This window comes from Ascaphus truei, chromosome 8 (genome assembly GCF_040206685.1).
Source record: "Ascaphus truei isolate aAscTru1 chromosome 8, aAscTru1.hap1, whole genome shotgun sequence".
NCBI classification, from domain to species: Eukaryota; Metazoa; Chordata; class Amphibia; order Anura; family Ascaphidae; genus Ascaphus; species Ascaphus truei.
Window position 1 is genome coordinate 6,508,527 of NC_134490.1, and position 19,117 is coordinate 6,527,643.

At 45.6% G+C, this 19,117-nt stretch overlaps 1 protein-coding gene across 1 annotated transcript in view; it reads left to right on the forward strand.

The window, feature by feature from the left end:
- The first annotated feature begins 4,990 nt into the window (after positions 1-4,990).
- The window catches only part of RET (ret proto-oncogene), a 63,287-nt gene continuing 49,160 nt past the window's right edge, over positions 4,991-19,117 (forward strand). The window contains exon 1 of the mRNA XM_075610422.1: positions 4,991-5,877. Coding sequence (XP_075466537.1) covers positions 5,832-5,877 — 46 coding nt within the window. The 5' untranslated portion in view covers positions 4,991-5,831. The remainder of the gene's footprint in view (positions 5,878-19,117) is intronic.

Genomic DNA, 19,117 nt, shown 5'->3' on the forward strand with positions numbered 1-19,117 from the left:
GCAAGTGCCACGTCGTATTGTACGTGCTCGTGTTTCTGGGGGGAGATCGCGATCTGACAGGAAGAGGACGAGGGGCGGTCACACAACCACGCAGTGCATCAGCACCTCAACCCTCAAAGGGTTAAATGAGTTATAGGGGGGGGGGGTGTGGAAATAACAACAACAAAAACCTACACTTTTTTTTGTGGCTTTCTCAAGAAAACATTATTTTGAGAGTTTGCCCGATCCCCATCTGGTGGCAGCAGAAGAAAAACACCCAGTTCCCAGAAAATGAGTGAGAAACACAAAACCAGTGTATGATGGATGAAGTCCAACGAGATTGGGGTTTGCACCGAAAACATATTTCAAATGAATGGCTTTGCAAATCATTTATTCCTTAATGTCAACTGGATGAAATCCAACCATTTTCGCCAGAGACCTGCCTGTCCCGAACACCCAGCTTTAGATGGCTTGTAGTATTACGGTAATAAGGAACATTCAAAAAGTATTTATTGTAATAAAAAAAGTTATTTCCATGTCTGCTGCTCTTTAGAGTATAGATTTGGCAATTGTTTAGTAAACTGGTTGTAAAGAGCTCTGACTTTTTATTTAGCAGACCGGAAGGGGGATTCACTTAAGGTCCATTACATTTAAAAAAATTGGCATTTTGGTATTTAACACCAATATTATAAGCCACCCTATTCATAAAAGCCACATCGCAAGCAAGGAGGGCCTTTTTACGGCAGTGATATGTTAGCGTTGATTTTAATAACAATGTATGCAAATGAGGAATTAACGTTTGCCTGCAAAAAAAATAATATATATGTGTATATAACATATTATTTACTATAAAAGCAAATATTTTTGAACAATTCACACTGGGCGTTCTCAAGTGCTGATCAGCACTATTATTTAGCTCCGGGGACCCCTTACTGGTACTTAACGGTGTTGTTGCCCCTTTTAGAGAATAAAAAATGGCCACCATGGTCAGGAACTACAACTCTGCCTTATCTTCCTCTTTTGATCTTCATGCCCCGCTTTCTCTCTGCCGCCCTCGCCCTTCTAACCCCAGACCCTGGCTAAACTCCCACACACGCATGCTGCGTTCCTCCACTCGTTCCTCTGGAGGAAATCTCATACGCTCGCAGACTTCATTCACTACAAATTTATACTGTCCTGTTTCAACTCTGCCCTCTCTCAGGCTAAACAAACCTACTTTTCATCACTAATCAACACACGTACGTCTAACCCACGCTGACTCTTTTCTGTCTTTGACTCTACTCAGACCACCCTCGGCTGCCTCCTCTTCTTCCTCCATCTCACCTCAGGACTTTGCTGACTTTTTTAAGGAAAAGGTGGAATCCATACGTCAGAACATCCCATCTGTTGCCTCCTCCCATCCCACACCGCTTCCCAACTCTCCTCCTGCCTTTCTTGACTCTTTTTCCGCTATCTCGGAGGAGGATGTGTCACTGCTGATCTCCTCTTCTCCCTCTACCACTTGCCCTCTTGATCCCATTCCCTCCCATCTCCTAAAACCTCTTGCTCCTTCTATAATCCCTATGCTCACACAGATCTTTAACTCTTCCCTCTATTCTGGTACCTTTCCATCCTCCTTCAAGCATGCAACCGTTATACCATTACTCAAAAACAGCAAGCTTGACCCTACCTGTCTTTCTAACTATGGCCCTGATCCCTTCTGCCTTTTGCCTCCAAACTCCTTGAACGTCTTGTATTCTCTCGTTTGCTACACTTTCTCAACACCTATTCTCTTCTAGACCCTCTACAATCTGGCTTCCGCACTGCTCACTCTACTGAAACAGCCCTCACTAAAATAACTGATGACCTCCATGCTGCCAAAGACAGAGGTCATTACACTCTGCTCATATTACTCGACCTCTCTGCAGCATACGACACCGTGGACCACCCTCTTCTCCTTCACATTCTCCATACTCTTGGTATTCGGAATAAAGCTCTATCCTGGATCTCCTCTTACCTCGCCCATCGTACTTTCAGTGTCTCTTTTGCTAACACCTCCTCCTCCTCTATTGATCTCTCTGTGGGGGTACCCCAGGGCTCTGTCCTGGGACCCCTTCTCTTTTCTCTTTACACACTCTCTCTAGGTGACCTAATCACATCTTTTGGGTTTAAATATCACCTCTATGCTGACAACACACAAATTTACCTTTCAACCCCTGACCTTACACCTGCTATACAGACTAAAGTTTCTTAATGCCTCTCTGGAATATCATCCTGGATGACCATCCGCCGACTGAAACTTAACATAGCAAAAACAGAGCTCCTTATACTTCCTCCCAAACCTGGCCCTACTACCTCCTTCCACATTACTATTGAAATATGATCATTCACCCAGTAGCCCAAGCACGCTGCCTAGGGGTTACACTTGATTCCTCTCTCTCATTCTCCTCTCATATTCAAAACGTTTCTAAAACTTGATGCTTTTTCCTCCGCAATATCACAAAGGTACGCCCTTTCCTCTGTTACTCAACTGCTAAAACTCTGACTCAGGCCCTCATTCTCTCACGTCTCGATTACTGAAACCTCCTGCTGTCCGGCCTTCCTGCCTCTCACCTATCTCCCCTACAATCTATCCTAAACGCTGCTGCCAGAATCACTCTACTCTTTCCTAAATCTGTCTCCGCATCTCCCCTCCTAAAAATCCCTCTCCTGGCTTCCGATCAAATCCCGTATCTCACACTCAATTCTCCTCCTCACTTTTAAAGCTTTACACTCTTCTGCCCCTCCTTACATCTCAGCCCTAATTTCTCGCTATGCACCATCCCGACTCTTGCGTTCTTCTCTAGGATGTCTTCTCTCTACCCCCTTTGTATCTAAAGCTCTCTCCCGCCTTAAACCTATCTCACTTTCTGCCCCGCACCTCTGGAATGCCCTTCCCCTCAATACCCGACTAGCACCCTCTCTATCCACCTTTAAGACCCACCTTAAGTCACATCTGCTTAAAGAAGCATATGAATAGCACTGGATAATCCTGGACACATGATACATAAAGCTTGGCCCCCTGCAGACGCACTTACTAGAATGCCCTCCTACTGTCTCTGTACGTTCTCCCTACCTACCAATTAGACTGTAAGCTCCTCGGAGCAGGGACTCCTCTTCCTTAATGTTACTTTTGTGTCTGAAGCACTTATTCCCATGACCTGTTATTTATATTATTTGTTATTTATATGATATGTATTACTACTGCGAAGCGCTATGTACATTTATGGCGCTATATAAATAAAGACATACAATACAATATACAATACACCAAATTTCGCACGTCCCACGGGCCAATAGAAAATAGCAACTTCAAGCCATGACTAGCTGGCCACGGGGACTGCTAAAGGCTTCATCATTTGCACTTACGTTATTTCTTTTGTGTTTTAATTATAGTGTGTTTGCGTCGTTAGTTGAAGACATTCCTTTGCAATGTATTGGCAGTCTCGGGCATCAAACAGGTTCAATCATTTTCTGCCATAGGGTTTTGTTTGAAATCCTCTTTACATGCCCCTATGGAAGAAAAGTACGAGGTCGTTCCTATGGAAGAACAATATGATGCCACCCCCATGGAAGAAAAGTACGAGGCCGCCCCTATGGAAGAAAAGTACGAGGCCATCCCTATGGAAGAAAAGTACGAGGTCGCCCCTATGGAAGAACAATATGATGACGCCCCTATGGAAGAAAAATATGATGCCACCCCTATGGAAGAAAAGTATGAGGCCGCCCCTATGGAAGAAAAGTACGAGGCCGTCCCTATGGAAGAAAAGTACGAGGCCATCCCTATGGAAGAAAAGTACGAGGCCATCCCTATGGAAGAAAAGTACGAGGCCATCCCTATGGAAGAAAAGTACGAGGCCATCCCTATGGAAGAAAAGTATGAGGCCATCCCTATGGAAGAAAAGTACGAGGCCATCCCTATGGAAGAAAAGTACGAGGCCGCCCCTCTGAACAATCATATCGCCAGCACTGATGCAGATTTCTGTGAGTAGATGTTTAAGCAAGTTTCATGTAGTTTCAAGTTTCAATGAGAATGAATACCTCAGCCCATTTATGAAAAAACCCACATTAGTAGTGAATATGGTGGTCATTATAAAAATGATCACCGCAGATCCGTTCTGTGTAATGCCACATCTGAATGCAGCAAGGTCGCTGGCATCCGGCCCTCTGACTCTCTGGAAATCAGGAAAAGTTTCACTGCGTTCAGCCTTGTGACACAATGCTCTAATGACTCATGGCACTGAAGAGGTTAAGGGTACCCTGACCAATGTCTCTACCACACTGATAACTTACCTTATAAAGTGCATAGAATATATATATTTTGTGTGTGTGTGTGTGTGTGTGTGTGTGTGTGTGTGTGTGTGTGTGTATATATATATATATATATGCAAATATGACTGTATGCTCATATATATATATATATACACACACACACACACAAAATTTGATGACAGCTTTTCTGATGATAAATAGAAACTTAGCTCTAATTTATATATTTATATATATATATATATATATATATATATACACACACACACACACACACACACACACACACACACACACACACACACACACACACACACATATATATATATATACACACACACACACACACACACACACACACACACACACACACATATATAATACGTTTTTAGTAGGATCTTCAGCCCTGGACACTTGCTCCCCCGGGTTATGACCTGCACCTTTGTACCTCTTGTAAACCCCTTCCCTGCCAGTGCTTTGCAGTGACCTGCAGGTGCCCCTGGTCCGGAAGGGGTTAACACGAGCTGGAATCCAGGCAGCCTGCGGGTTTAGCATTTTCTGCCTGATTGCTTCTGATAGCTCTGCCTGCTCCTTCCCTGTGCCCTTTTCACTTCAGTATAGTACATATGTGAGTGTGTCTCCCTCTCTGCCCCCTCCCCTCCTGGCTCCTGGCTGCAGCTTATTAATTACACTGGGTGTAGCTGAGTGCCCATTTGCTGTTGGCTTCATTTGCTGTGAGCTTCTCTGGGAGAGGAAGGATCCTCCCCAGCCTTCTTTGCAGGGAAAACAGCATCTCTCCTACACTTGCAAGGACCCGTCTCAACTTTGCAAGGGGCAGAATCCAGGGAGGGGGACCCTCATATCCCATCAATGTCATTGTTTCCCCAGCAACTGAAGCTTCACCTTGTTAGATCCCCCTGAAAATCCCAAATAATACTTAAGAAGTTGACCCACCCAGGACTGCTGCAAGATCACAAGTGAGCCCTTCCCTGGGACCCATACATGCATACAGGGGCAGAGAGGACCAGGACTCACTGAGCCCAGCATCCTAAGGATGAAGGTGGCACCCTGTGCTGCTGCTGGCAGAGGGAGGGCTGCAGTGCTTGGGCATCTTTGCTGCAGCTGATCAGGGCAGCAACTTTTCTGTCTGTGGATCACATTGTCCTTTGTTTTTGTGTGCTGGTCACTGCTGGCCTTGGACCTCAGGGGGCGATCTCCTTGTACCCCTCCCCAACAACCACACCAGGCAAGGGACATGCAGCCTGATCCATGAGAGTGCACAGCTGCGTGGTCACTCTCCTGTATACACACCGTGATGTACTGCGTATTAGGCACCCTCAGAGCTGAGCTGTGACCTGGCCACCTCCAGCTCTCCGCATCCTCTCTCACACTTGGGGAAGGGGCAGGACACACTTGGCCAGGATGGGTCAGTCTGGCTGAGGAATTGCAAGCACACACAAGAAGGAGACTTCTGTGCCAGACACGCCCTGGACACAGGACACAAGTAGCTTGTTGCAGAGGTGCAACTTTCCACCTCTTGCAGTGAGCACCCAGCACAGCCCAGGATGTCACCCATAAGGTGCACACTGTGCATTCTCTTCCTCTCTCAAGGTAAGTTGGGGTTGGGGGTTGGGGTGCTATGAGGGATCTCAGAATGGGGTGGGTCTCTTATTATTCCACTGCTTTGGTGACCATATTCACCCCAAACCCGAGGGTCCCTGTGTGTGACCCTGTCTGGCTCATTGTGGTTCATATTTAGGAGTTTGCGCAGGGTATACGGTGTTAACCCTGTAACTACCAACCCATAACACCACCTCACAGCACTAAAAACAGTATCTGGTCTCCCACTTCCTTACCCTGTAGTAGCGCGCGCGTGTGTGTGTGTGTGTGTGTGTGTGTGTGTGTGTGTGTGTGTGTGTGTGTGTGTGTGTGTGTGTGTGTGTGTGTGTGTGTGTGTGTGTGTGTGTGTGTGTGTTTTTCCATGTATTGTCAAATTGCCACTGTGAATGTTGGCAAGATATTGGCATTAACCTCTTCACTGCCATAGAGGCTGCTAGTGTATTGCAAAACCTTGTAGCGGAGAAGGGGTTAACTCCATATCAGGTCTGAATCCCGAGTACTAGGGGCGGTTTTTGTATGGACACTCCTAACAGCAGGACTGTGTAAACCTGTCCGGGTGACCAGGAGTTTTACCCATCAGTAGCTTTGGCAGACAGAGGGGTTCCTTTCAGTTGTGGGGATTATGCTATGCAGCCCTGGAAGAGTTTGTAATGTTTGGTTGAATCTAACGGTTTGTGAAATTAGCCATATTAGGAAGGGGTGTATTAACGTATCTTTTGTACTAGCATTGACCTTTACCTATAGATGCCATACGGATGGGGAGAGCTGCACTGAGATGTGTTTTACAGGTGAGAAGTTAGGAGCTGAGATAAGCTCCCAGCAGCTGCTGCCTTGGGGATGTAAACAGCAAATCATGTTCTCCTTATCTCCATATGCCAGTGTTTGCTCATACTGTCCAGGTAAATAAATCTGGGCTCTGTGACACAAAGCATGGCCTGAGAGATACAATTCTGGGGGAAATGATTAAAACACTGAAACTTATTAGTTTGTGATCTGCACAGTGACATATCCTCTTCATCCTGTTATATTAGTAGTTTTATAGCTTTAAATGGATTTGATGTGCCCCTGCAAAGGGGTTCCTGTCTTCTTCCTGCTGCATTAGTGATTTCATTAAAACTGTGCTCTTTGTCTGTTGTTGCCAATTCAGTAACTATTTGTAACGTAGCTAATTTTGTGAAACACACAACATATCATTCTAACACAAAAATATTATCTGCAATATTCTGGTACAAATACTGCTAGGCTTCAATTGACTATTGTGCTTTTTGGAAAAACACAATTTTAAGCTTTTAAATTGACACGCAGATATATGTGCATATGTAAGTGTGTAGGTGTCCATATGGAATTTGTGTATATATTAATCAGTGTCTGTATGTATGGCCAGAGGTCTTGCATATGAAGTCAATAAATATTTATTTATTATATCTGGTTTACACTGACAGATAATAATAAAACATTAGCAGGATGCCACAGTCTGAGTTAGTATCCTATATTCCTATATGATGTTGTTCTGGTGTTGCACTTACAGTACAGATGGCTACACAATGTAAAATACAAGCGGCAACAGCTATAACACAAGGAGCGCTGTCACACACAGAAACAAATAAAATACATTGGGACAGGAAACTCTATCCTGAAGAGCTTACATTTAATTAAAAAGTAGAGTGAAAGATAATTTGTGCATGTTAAATCGTATCCCCATATACACAAACAGGCACGGTATTTTACAGAGTTTAGAATTTAATCTTAGGGCAACATTTGACTAAAGGTCACACACCAGTAGCATTTCCTGCACAACTGGCTCCCACTTCACAGACCAGTGACCTCGTTCCTTCATCCCATCATTTGCCAAACATCCCTATTTACATTTATCTTATTTTCGCTCCTCACATTCAAATTTATTGTTGGATAACTGATTGTATCAACAGAAAGTTCAGCTTCTCAATATCTAATGCAAAGTAGCAGAGAATTTCAATAATTACAGGGTAGGCACAATTCCCAGAGGAAACCAGCCAGGTTAGGAAACGTGGAATAAAATCACATGGCCTAGTGGGGTCTGAAGTTTCGTTGTTGTAGAGCAGGGCAGCCCCTTCTTTGCCAGGGCAATGTATTGCAGGTGACACACTCACTAGCAATGAAGAGGTTAAGAGCCACTGTATTCATATTTGTATGTAGCACGTGTTTAATATCCCAAACTGATGAGCTGCTGAGGTCACCTTGAGTTTCCACCTAGGCAATACGTCTTTTGCATTGTTTGCTGACCTTTCCAGCACTGAAGGGGTTAACTGAATTGGCAGTGAAAATACATGACAAGACCAAAATGAATAAAAGCTCAGGTCACTTGGAGAGCCCAGGGGGACACTTCCCCCCCCCCCCCCTCACCCCCAAAGTGGCTTTGATAAAAATCATTGATAATTTATTTCATTCCAATAATTGTATTTCTCATATTGTGCTCTTACCCAAAGACATTTAGCATCTACACAGTAGAGGGGTTGGGGGGGGGGGGGGTTAAAAGGATGAGCTGACCTGGCCGCCGTGAGAATTAGTTTAGTGTCTTGATCATGCTACAGCAGGGCTGGCCAACACCAGTATTCAAGGGCCCCCATCAGGTCAGGTTTTCAGGATATACCTGCTTCAGCACAGGTAGTTCAATTAGTGGCTCTGTCAAAGACGGCACCACCTGTGCTGAAGCAGGGATATCCTGAAAACCTGACTTGTTGGTGGCCCTTGAGGACTGGAGTTGGCCGCCCTTGTGCCACAGGCTTGTAATATACAGGCGTTAGAGCTGCAGGTTTAGTACATGTAAGTAAAAAAAGCAGCCGTTGCATAGGGAGACCGGCATGTTTTATACAGGGGTCGGTTTGTTGTACAGTAGGTAGTGCTACCTTTTAGGGGAGCAACGTGAGATCTTAATAGATGAAATTATAGTGTACAGAGCTTTCCAAACCTCACAGGTCTCTTCTTCATGGGCACTCATGGTAAGCAGTGGCTGAAATGATGCATTTTATTGCTGCATAGACCAATCCTTTTAAAGGAGCAATTCATGCACTTTTGTTATTTGGAGCAGGGGGGTCTCAGGGGCTGAACCCTATCAGTTTAAGCTCCGGGTACCACCTGCTTCCAGAGATACTTACCTACGAAGAGGATGCCTGCATCTTGGCAAAAGTTAAAGCTCCCACATCACGTCGGCCAATAGAAAGTCCCACATTATGACGTCACGGATTCCTATTGGCCCGCAGGATGTGGAAGCTTTAAATCTCCACCATTACGTGATCTCCTCTCTCTCCTCTCTCACCCTCTCTCTTCTCTCTCTTCTCTCTCTTCTCTCTCTTCTCTCTCTTCTCTCTCTTCTCTCTCTTCTCTCTCCTCTCTCTCCTCTCTCCTCTCTCTCTTCTCTCTTCCCTCTCTCTTCCCTCTCTCTTCCCTCTCTCTTCCCTCTCACTTCCCTCTCTCTTCCCTCTCTCTTCCCTCTCTCTTCCCTCTCTTCCCTCTCTTCCCTCTCTTCCCTCTCTTCCCTCTCTTCCCTCTCTTCCCTCTCTTCCCTCTCTTCCCTCTCTTCCCTCTCCTCTCTCTCCTCTTTCTTTCTTCTCCTCGTGTCAAGATTTGAAGATAGGTGAGACATGCGATTACAACATAAAGTTTGTAAGGGAGAAACAGATGGCAAAGTGAGCTAAAAAAAACTCATGAGGGAGTCAAACAGAGAAGAGAGGGCTTAGCGCATCGCATGCAGGTGAGAGTTGAGAATAAGGGGGTGCACAGCCTTGTATGGAAAAGAGAAGTTTGTAAACATTCTAACATTAAGTTGCAGTCTCACCAACAAGAACGACTCGTTTTTTTTCCCCAGAAGTTGCTGTAACTTTTTTCCTTTTCTATCCTGACCTTCGAGCGCATCAGCGAACCCTCGCAGCTTTTTTTTATCCTGGAGAAACGCTGACGTCACTGCAACTTATCGATGAGATTATTTTATCTTGGTGTAAGGTCCCAGCTAGAGATGGGAGAATGTGTTTGCCGTGCGTAAGAATCCGCCACTGATGGCTGAATCCGCTGATTGGATTCTACAAATCAGTCAACGGATTGTATCCAATGGCGGTCCTAGCAAACTCCCGGAGGGCAGTATAAATGGTATATTCTGTGGTGGGGTTTGCTTCCGAGAGCTGGGCCTTCGAGTCAAAAAGTGAGAAAAATATTGAAACCGGTAGCAGGGCTGCGCGCATGCGCATGGTTTCGCGACTCCCTCCTATATTTCTACTTGGGACCTGCAGAGGAACCCAAGAAAGGGGGCAGCTTGGACAGACCTGGGAATATGAGCTGATTCATAAAAAGGACCCATCTCTTCTTTCACTCCCACCTCCAATATATTTCACTGATCAGGACATGTCTCGAACATACCCCTGTATGAGACACTGAATTGTCCATTGTTCTGTCATTTCATCAGGCAGTCCATAGTGCTCAGAGGAAAACCCCACACAGCAGCCATAGGGGTGGGTTAGTAATGGATACAGTGATAAGACCTTTATTCCTCTATTGGCTTTACCTTGTCCCAGTGGAACCTCTGCTGCTGCAGAGCTGAGCAAATCTCTTTTTAATTGTGAAACCTGCAGGAACAATAAGCTTCTGCCAGCGCAGGGCTGCAAGCAGGAGGCAGAGCAGAGCAGGTGGGAGGCAGGTGCTGTGTACTTTAAACAAACACCAGTGATATAAAGAAGCCAGAGAGAGAGGCCCTAACGCACTGCTACAGTGTACACCTCGAGTTATCTGCCTGATCCTATATGGGGGCTGCTAAGTGTTATTTAATGAGGTTGAGAATAAAAAGTGCGATGACGCTATGGAACACTTTGTAGCTCTCTCCAAACACGCACGGCCCGAAACTAAACACGCAGCCGTTCAAACACCGAGAAACACATTCAACTCCACTCAGCATTCAGTGACGAGATTCTCCCCATCCGTGTGGATCAGCACAGAACCATCCCTTAGCTAGTGCTGGTAAATGGATATCCTCTGGGAATCGCTGAGTTATACAAGCCTAACAAAGAAAATGTAGCATATATTGGGGCATATAACCCGCGTGTGTCACAGAAAAAAGTCCCATAGAAATCAATAGGATTTTTTTTCTTTGCACCTTGTGCAGTTTTTTTGCACCAGGATTCCTCCACTTTTCATACATAGACCCCTGAATCTTTACCTTATTGATGCAATTAGGTCTCACTCGTTAGGATTCACCTCATTAACCACCTGTCCCAGGTGTTAAAGGAGCAAACCCAGCAATATCCTATGTGTGTGTGTTTTTTTTTTTTTTAAATCAGTTCTGTAGTTTTAGATAATACTTACTACCTTTTTTATTTTAAAATGCAACTCAATGCCATTCTTAATGCGTTTTCACATACTGAATATCCTTTGATTTCTATAGCAGGTTTTAGCCACCTCCCCAGCAGTGTAAGATCACTTTCCTGTTGGTGATAATTGGTTACCAATGCTCCCTAGCAGTTTGAGCTGCAAACTGTAAGGCTGGGGCCATAGAGGGGTGAGGAGTTCGGAGCTGCGCTGACGCTGAGGCTCGCCTGCTGGAATCTGCGCGATTTCATGCCCATGCAGGCGAGCCAGCGGGCGAGATCGGAGGCGGGGGGAGACTGAGGGAGGCGGGGTAGTGACATCGCTGGGCTAATCGCCAGCGCGCACCGACGTCAACGTCACGGCGCCGTGACGTTGACGCTGCTCCGCGCTGATTGGATGTTTTCAGCCGACAGCGCGCTGAAAAACAGCTTGGCTGTCGGCTGAAAAATCCAGCGTCCCCGCACGCCTGCGGACGCTCGCGTGAGTCCCCTCTCAAGGCATGCTCATTGAGGATGCAGGGGCTCAGCGCGGAGCGTCCGCACGGCTCAGCGCGGCCTGTCCTTCTATGGACTCGGCCTTACAATAGATAATGATACCGTCGTAATATAAGAATACATTGTAGCTGCTGAGTTACACTGACTGAAGAATTGATTGGAAACTGGCAGCAGGATTTTTGCTGATCGATCGGCAGGTTAGGCAATTAGTTTTCAATAAAGGTAATCAGAGGCTACATATATTAAAACAAACTATATATATATATATATATATATATATATATATATATATATATATATATATATATATATATATATATTTAAATTTAAGATGCTTGGATTGCCTTTTTAAATATGCAAATCCTGTAGCATAGCAAGATGCCAGATGCTCTGTACATTGTATCTCCCGCTGCTCTTTATAAAGGCGTTTAGTTGCATGTTCCTCTGCCACTGAAGGGGGGACATTGATTTTATAATTCAGGATATTCTTAGTAGCTGAGAGCCCTAAACTACGTAACATCACATGGAATACACCCTTCAAAGTGCCCTACAAGGGACGGAGCCACAGATCCTGTCTTACAAATACCGGTGCTTCTTTTTTTGTATACCTAAAAACGATTTCCTTTATCAAATAATTAAAATCCAACATACAATTATGGGGTCTTGTTCAATTAAGAAAAGTGCATATTTTTTTAAATTAAAAGAAATAAAAATCCCACTTGTAAACACATTCACACGTCTGCAGCCCTGCCCTTCCCCATTATCTCTTGGCATACAGTGCTTCCCCCACAGCCAGAGATTCTGGGTAATACATGAAAATGAGCACACCGTGTCACCTTGGATTTGATATATATATATTTAATATAATTGTATTGTATAGAGTTATGGTCTTTAGCGTAAACGTCAAAAGCAAAGACACATTTTAAATTCTGTACAAACGCTATTATTATTATTATCTATTTATAACGCACCTACATATTCCATAGCGCTGTATGAAAAAACAATAAGTGACAAACATAAACAAACATTTTGTTCAGTAGGTAAGTTGGGCCCTGCGCAAGGAGCTAGCAATCTATAAGGCAGGGTAAGTGGAAACATAAGGTACTGTAGTGCCGACGGTTATTCTAACACAAACCAGTGGCAATCGTCAAAAAGACCCAGATACATGCTGGTTACATGCTGGGTACATGCTGGTTACATGCTGGGTCGTGTTTAAGGCAAGTTTAAGGCATTTCTGCATTGACTAATGGCCCATCAGATTAACAGCGGGGGTCCCTGGCAGTCCCATTGAACTGAATGGGACTGCCAGGGACCCTGCTGTGTTAATCCGATGGGTCATTAGTCAATGCAGAAATGCCTTAAACTAGCCTTAAACTAGCCAGGTTACACCCAGCATGTACCCAGCATGTAACCGGGCTAGTTTAAGGCAAGCCTTAGAATACTCATGGTCTCGTCTGTACAGGGGGACAGGAAGGTTGGTGTGTTTCTGAGAGCTGATTGTTAACTGAAGGAGTTAGCATTGGGGAAGCAGTAAGTGGGAGTGTGCGGAGGTAGAGCTGTGAGAGCAGGTAATGTGTGAGGGAGTTGGTGTTGGGGAAGCAGTAAGTGGGATTGTGTGCGGAGGTAGAGCTGTGAGAGCAGGTAATGTGTGAGGGAGTTGTGTTGGGGAAGCAGTAAGTGGGATTGTGTGAGGAGGTAGAGCTGTGAGAGCAGGTAATGTGTGAGGGAGTTGGTGTTGGGGAAGCAGTAAGTGGGAGTGTGTGGAGGTAGAGCTGTGAGAGCAGGTAATGTGTGAAGGAGTTAGCATTGGGGAAGCAGTAAGTGGGAGTGTGCAGAGGTAGAGCTGTGAGAGCAGGTAATGTGTTAGGGAGTTGGTGTTGGGGAAGCAGTAAGTGGGAGTGTGCAGAGGTAGAGCTGTGAGAGCAGGTAATGTGTGAGGGAGTTGGTGTTGGGGAAGCAGTAAGTGGGATTGTGTTCAGAGGTAGAGCTGTGAGAGCAGGTAATGTGTGAGGGAGTTGGTGTTGGGGAAGCAGTAAGTGGGAGTGTGCAGAGGTAGAGCTGTGAGAGCAGGTAATGTGTGAAGGAGTTGGGGAAGCAGTAAGTGGGATTGTGCGGAGGTAGAGCTGTGAGAGCAGGTAATGTGTGAGGGAGTTGGTGTTGGGGAAGCAGTAAGTGGGATTGTGTGCGGAGGTAGAGCTGTGAGAGCAGGTAATGTGTGAGGGAGTTGGTGTTGGGGAAGCAGTAAGTGGGAGTGTGCGGAGGTAGAGCTGTGAGAGCAGGTAATGTGTGAAGGAGTTAGCATTGGGGAAGCAGTAAGTGGGAGTGTGCAGAGGTAGAGCTGTGAGAGCAGGTAATGTGTGAGGGAGTTGGTGTTGGGTAAGCAGTAAGTGGGAGTGTGCAGAGGTAGAGCTGTGAGAGCAGGTAATGTGTGAGGGAGTTGGTGTTGGGGAAGCAGTAAGTGGGATTGTGTGCAGAGGTAGAGCTGTGAGAGCAGGTAATGTGTGAGGGAGTTGGTGTTGGGGAAGCAGTAAGTGGGAGTGTGCAGAGGTAGAGCTGTGAGAGCAGGTAATGTGTGAAGGAGTTGGGGAAGCAGTAAGTGGGATTGTGCGGAGGTAGAGCTGTGAGAGCAGGTAATGTGTGAGGGAGTTGGTGTTGGGGAAGCAGTAAGTGGGAGTGTGTGGAGGTAGAGCTGTGAGAGCAGGTAATGTGTGAGGGAGTTGGTGTTGGGGAAGCAGTAAGTGGGAGTGTGCGGAGGTAGAGCTGTGAGAGCAGGTAATGTGTGAGGGAGTTGGTGTTGGGGAAGCAGTAAGTGGGAGTGTGCGGAGGTAGAGCTGTGAGAGCAGGTAATGTGTGAGGGAGTTGGTGTTGGGGAAGCAGTAAGTGGGAGTGTGCGGAGGTAGAGCTGTGAGAGCAGGTAATGTGTGAGGGAGTTGGTGTTGGGGAAGCAGTAAGTGGGAGTGTGCGGAGGTAGAGCTGTGAGAGCAGGTAATGTGTGAAGGAGTTAGCATTGGGGAAGCAGTAAGTGGGATTGTGTGCGGAGGTAGAGCTGTGAGAGCAGGTAATGTGTGAGGGAGTTGGTGTTGGGGAAGCAGTAAATGGGAGTGTGCGGAAGTAGAGCTGTGAGAGCTTGTAATGTGTGAGGGAGTTGGTTTTGGGGAAGCAGTAAGTGGGAGTGTGCGGAGGTAGAGCTGTGAGAGCAGGTAATGTGTGCGGGAGTTGGCGTTGGGGAAGCAGTAAGTGGTAGTGTGTGGAGGTAGAGCTGTGAGAGCAGGTAATGTGTGAGGGAGTTAGTGTTGGGGAAGCAGTAAGTGGGAGTGTGCGGAGGTAGAGCTGTGAGAGCAGGTAATGTGTGAAGGAGTTAGCTTTGGGGAAGCAGTAAGTGGGATTGTGTGCGGAGGTAGAGCTGTGAGAGCAGGTAATGTGTGAGGGAGTTGGTGTTGGGGAAGCAGTAAATGGGAGTGTGGGGAGGTAGAGCTGTGAGAGCAGGTAATGTGTGAGGGAGTTGGTATTGGGGAAGCAGTAAGTGGGAGTGTGCGGAGGTAGAGCTGTGAGAGCAGGTAATGTGTGAAGGAGTTAGCATTGGGGAAGCAGTAAGTGGGATTGTGTGCGGAGGTAGAGCTGTGAGAGCAGGTAATGTGTGAGGGAGTTGGTGTTGGGGAAGCAGTAAATGGGAGTGTGGGGAGGTAGAGCTGTGAGAGCTGGTAATGTTTGAGGGAGTTGGTGTTGGGGAAGCAATAAGTGGGAGTGTGCGGAGGTAGAGCTGTGAGAGCAGGTAATGTGTGAGGGAGTTGGGGAAGCAGTAAGTGGGAGTGTGGGGAGGTAGAGCTGTGAGAGCAGGTAATGTGTGAGGGAGTTGGTGTTGGGGAAGCAGTAAGTGGGAGTGTGCGGAGGCAGAGCTGTGAGAGCAGGTAATGTGTGAGGGAGTTAGCATTTGGGAAGCATTATATGGGATTATGTGGAGGTAGAGCTGTGAGAGCAGGTAATGTGTGAGGGAGTTGGAGTTGGGGAAGCAGTAAGTGGGAGTGTGCGGAGGTAGAGCTGTGAGAGCAGGTAATGTGTGAGGGAGTTGGGGAAGCAGTAAGTGGGATTGTGCGGAGGTAGAGCTGTGAGAGCAGGTAATGTGTGAGGGAGTTGGTGTTGGGGAAGCAGTAAGTGGGAGTGTGCGGAGGTAGAGCTGTGAGAGCAGGTAATGTGTGAGGGAGTTGGTGTTGGGGAAGCAGTAAGTGGGAGTGTGCGGAGGTAGAGCAGTGAGAGCTGGTAATGTGTGAGGGAGTTGGCGTTGGGGAAGCAGTATGTGGGAGTGTGCGGAGGTAGAGCTGTGAGAGCAGGTAATGTGTGAAGGAGTTGGGGAACCAGTAAGTGGGAGTGTGCGGAGGTAGAGCTGTGAGAGCTGGTAATGTGTGAGGGAGTTGGTGTTGGGGAAGCAGTAAGTGGGAGTGTGCGGAAGTAGAGCTGTGAGAGCTGGTAATGTGTTAGGGAGTTGGTTTTGGGGAAGCAGTAAGTGGGAGTGTGCGGAGGTAGAGCTGTGAGAGCAGGTAATGTGTGCGGGAGTTGGCGTTGGGGAAGCAGTAAGTGGTAGTGGGCGGAGGTAGAGCTGTGAGAGCAGGTAATGTGTGAGGGAGTTGGTGTTGGGGAAGCAGTAAGTGGGAGTGTGCGGAGGTAGAGCTGATAGAGCTGGTAATGTGTGAGGGAGTTGGTGTTGGGGAAGCAGTAAGTGGGAGTGTGTGGAGATAGAGCTGTGAGAGCTGGTAATGTGTGAGGGAGTTGGTGTTGGGGAAGCAGTAAGTGGGATTATGTGGAGGTAGAGCTGTGAGAGCAGGTAATGTGTGGAGATGGAAATGATTCAATATGCATCTGACATACTTTACCCAAGACCAATAAATGAGCAGCTGTAACGGTGACACCCTTTGGCTGATGTTAGCCACAGAGCAAGAAACAAAAATGCAGAGACAGACCCTGACAGTAACACCCCATGAAGGTCCCAGTGAAGCCAAACATATTGACATCAATAAAGCAGCTGTTGTAAGCGGCTGCTTCCTATGTGTGTTTTGCTACTTTGTGGGAGACTGTCCAGCACTAGATGTACAATCCTCCACCATGTTTGTGTGTTAATGTATTGTCTTAATTTCAATCGAAAGTCCTTGATTTTGGAAAATGATATCTCCAGATTTCAACATCATAAAAAACAAAAAGGAAAATATCACATTAAAAAGGACAAGGAACTCTGTTAATTGGCTGCATTAACACAAAAAGACGTACACAAACATAAGTACCCAAAACTGCACCTTCAACATTTGCAATCCCTTATGAAGTTCAGTGAACATCACAATGATTACCGTACTCTTATGGTGCTCTCTGAACATCAGACCGGTCTCACGTCTGAGCTGATTGCACCTGTGGTTCACAGAGACCCGTGCCTACCACTGGAATGGAAGAGTAGGATGGCCTCTTATTTTGGGGGCAGGCCAGGCCCTGTGACCCCTTCAGTAGCCATGACCTTGGAGCCTTTGAGCAACCCCCCACCCTATGTTACCTCCACAAACGTATGCAACCCCCAAAGAATACCAGGTAGCCAAGAATGTGTGACACTGTTACCATGGTTATGCTGTTACTGAATGGGGTAAACGAGTTACTAAGGGTGGGCAATATCACTGGTGTTGGCTCTAGAAATATGTTTTGTTTTTGGAAATAAAATATGGAAAAAAACTCGGGTAATAGGGTTTATTTGCCCTTTTTTTTGTTGGAAAAGCCAACTTTGCACAGGAGTTCATAGTTTTGCCTAGTTTAACTACAAAAAAAATGATATTCTAAGGCCTCATTCAGCCTGTCAAATGATATGTATAGTGCTGGCTACAATGTCAGCGCTATATAAGAAAAATATTATTATTACAATATTATTCATAATTACGCTGAGTGTCCGTACTGAAAATAGAGCAGAGCAAGTAAAACTCCACATATTTAGCAATCCCTGCGCTCTGAATTGTATGTTTCGGCTGAGCGAAAAATGTGTGATTTCCAACGGAAATGAGGAAACTGGAAAACTTGTTCTTTACTGAAATGCCCCAATGCACCTGCATTATACATATTTTAGGACTGTATACTAGGAGAGCGCTCTGATTCATCTGCTATAATCTTTACTGAAATGGTGAAGATGAAATCAAGATGTGATGAGATTTTCTTAGCATATGGTGAGTGAGTGGTACCAACGAGCCAAACACAGAGACCCTTCTCCCCATTACATGGTGCCAGCCGAGGATGGAATGTTTGCGGGTCCGAAATCCAAACCTTGCTCGGAAGTTTGTCTTCTCAGCAAATGTTTTAATCCGAGCGAAATGAAAGGCTCACCCTCGGATTCATGTCTTTTTTTTTAAACAAACTGGGCGAATGTTTCTGTTTGCAACTGAAAAAAAAACCCAGAAACCTTTGCAAAAATATTTGAACATTTTCTCGCTTATTTTGAGGTGTTTCTATTTATTTTTTTAATTTATTTTTTTCCAAAAACCAATCAAGTTTTCAGCAAAACCAAAACACGAAAAATGTGTAGAACCAAAATCAATACACAAAGTCTTCATGCTAGCCATTATTAATGGCGACCAAGGGGCCAACTGCAGTTTATTGAATACCCATCGATGAATACTGGACTCCAACAACTCGAACTTTTGCTGCCAGGAGCACTTTGGATAAAAGAGACATCTGGATGACTCCAACTGGAAAGTCCCAATTTTGAGATCATATTTTGGACCACAATTTGTTCTTAATATTTCATACCCTTTTCTCTTCACCTCCTTACACTGCAATATCAGCTTTGTTCTAGTAAGCTTAAAAAGTTGTAAGGAGTTACTCGCATAACCTTATACTGACCTTCCTTTACATCTGAGGCCCATTTTAAATTAAGTCTCAACTCTGCTCAAAGCTGGAGAGGCCAACGAACTCTCTCCCTAATTAGCTTCATGTTGCCACAAGTTTAACACTTTGCATTGTGGGGGAAAAATGCATACAATAAGCGCTAATGCTTCTCTATACTCAGTGTGTACAACACAAATAGCGCTAAACAATAATAAAGTGTAACATACTATACAATAAATACAATGTCCAAAGAGACGGGATTTTCTCTGAAACCCAAATCAGAACATTCTTTGGGGGTGGGTGTACCCTGCACCCAAGAGCGCCTACCCCAAACACAATAACACTTTATATTGCATTTCTGACCTCTCCAGCAGCTCGACGGTTAACGGTTTGTGATTAAAATGCACATTCTGCTATCATTATGGTAAAAAAAAAAGTCACTTAATTGATTACTGAAATCTGAGGCTGGGTCGCAAATGGCATAATATTAATAGTTCACTCCCGTGATTGTCTGTCTGCTCGTATCATTAACTCATCCACCTAATGAACATCTGTGTTCC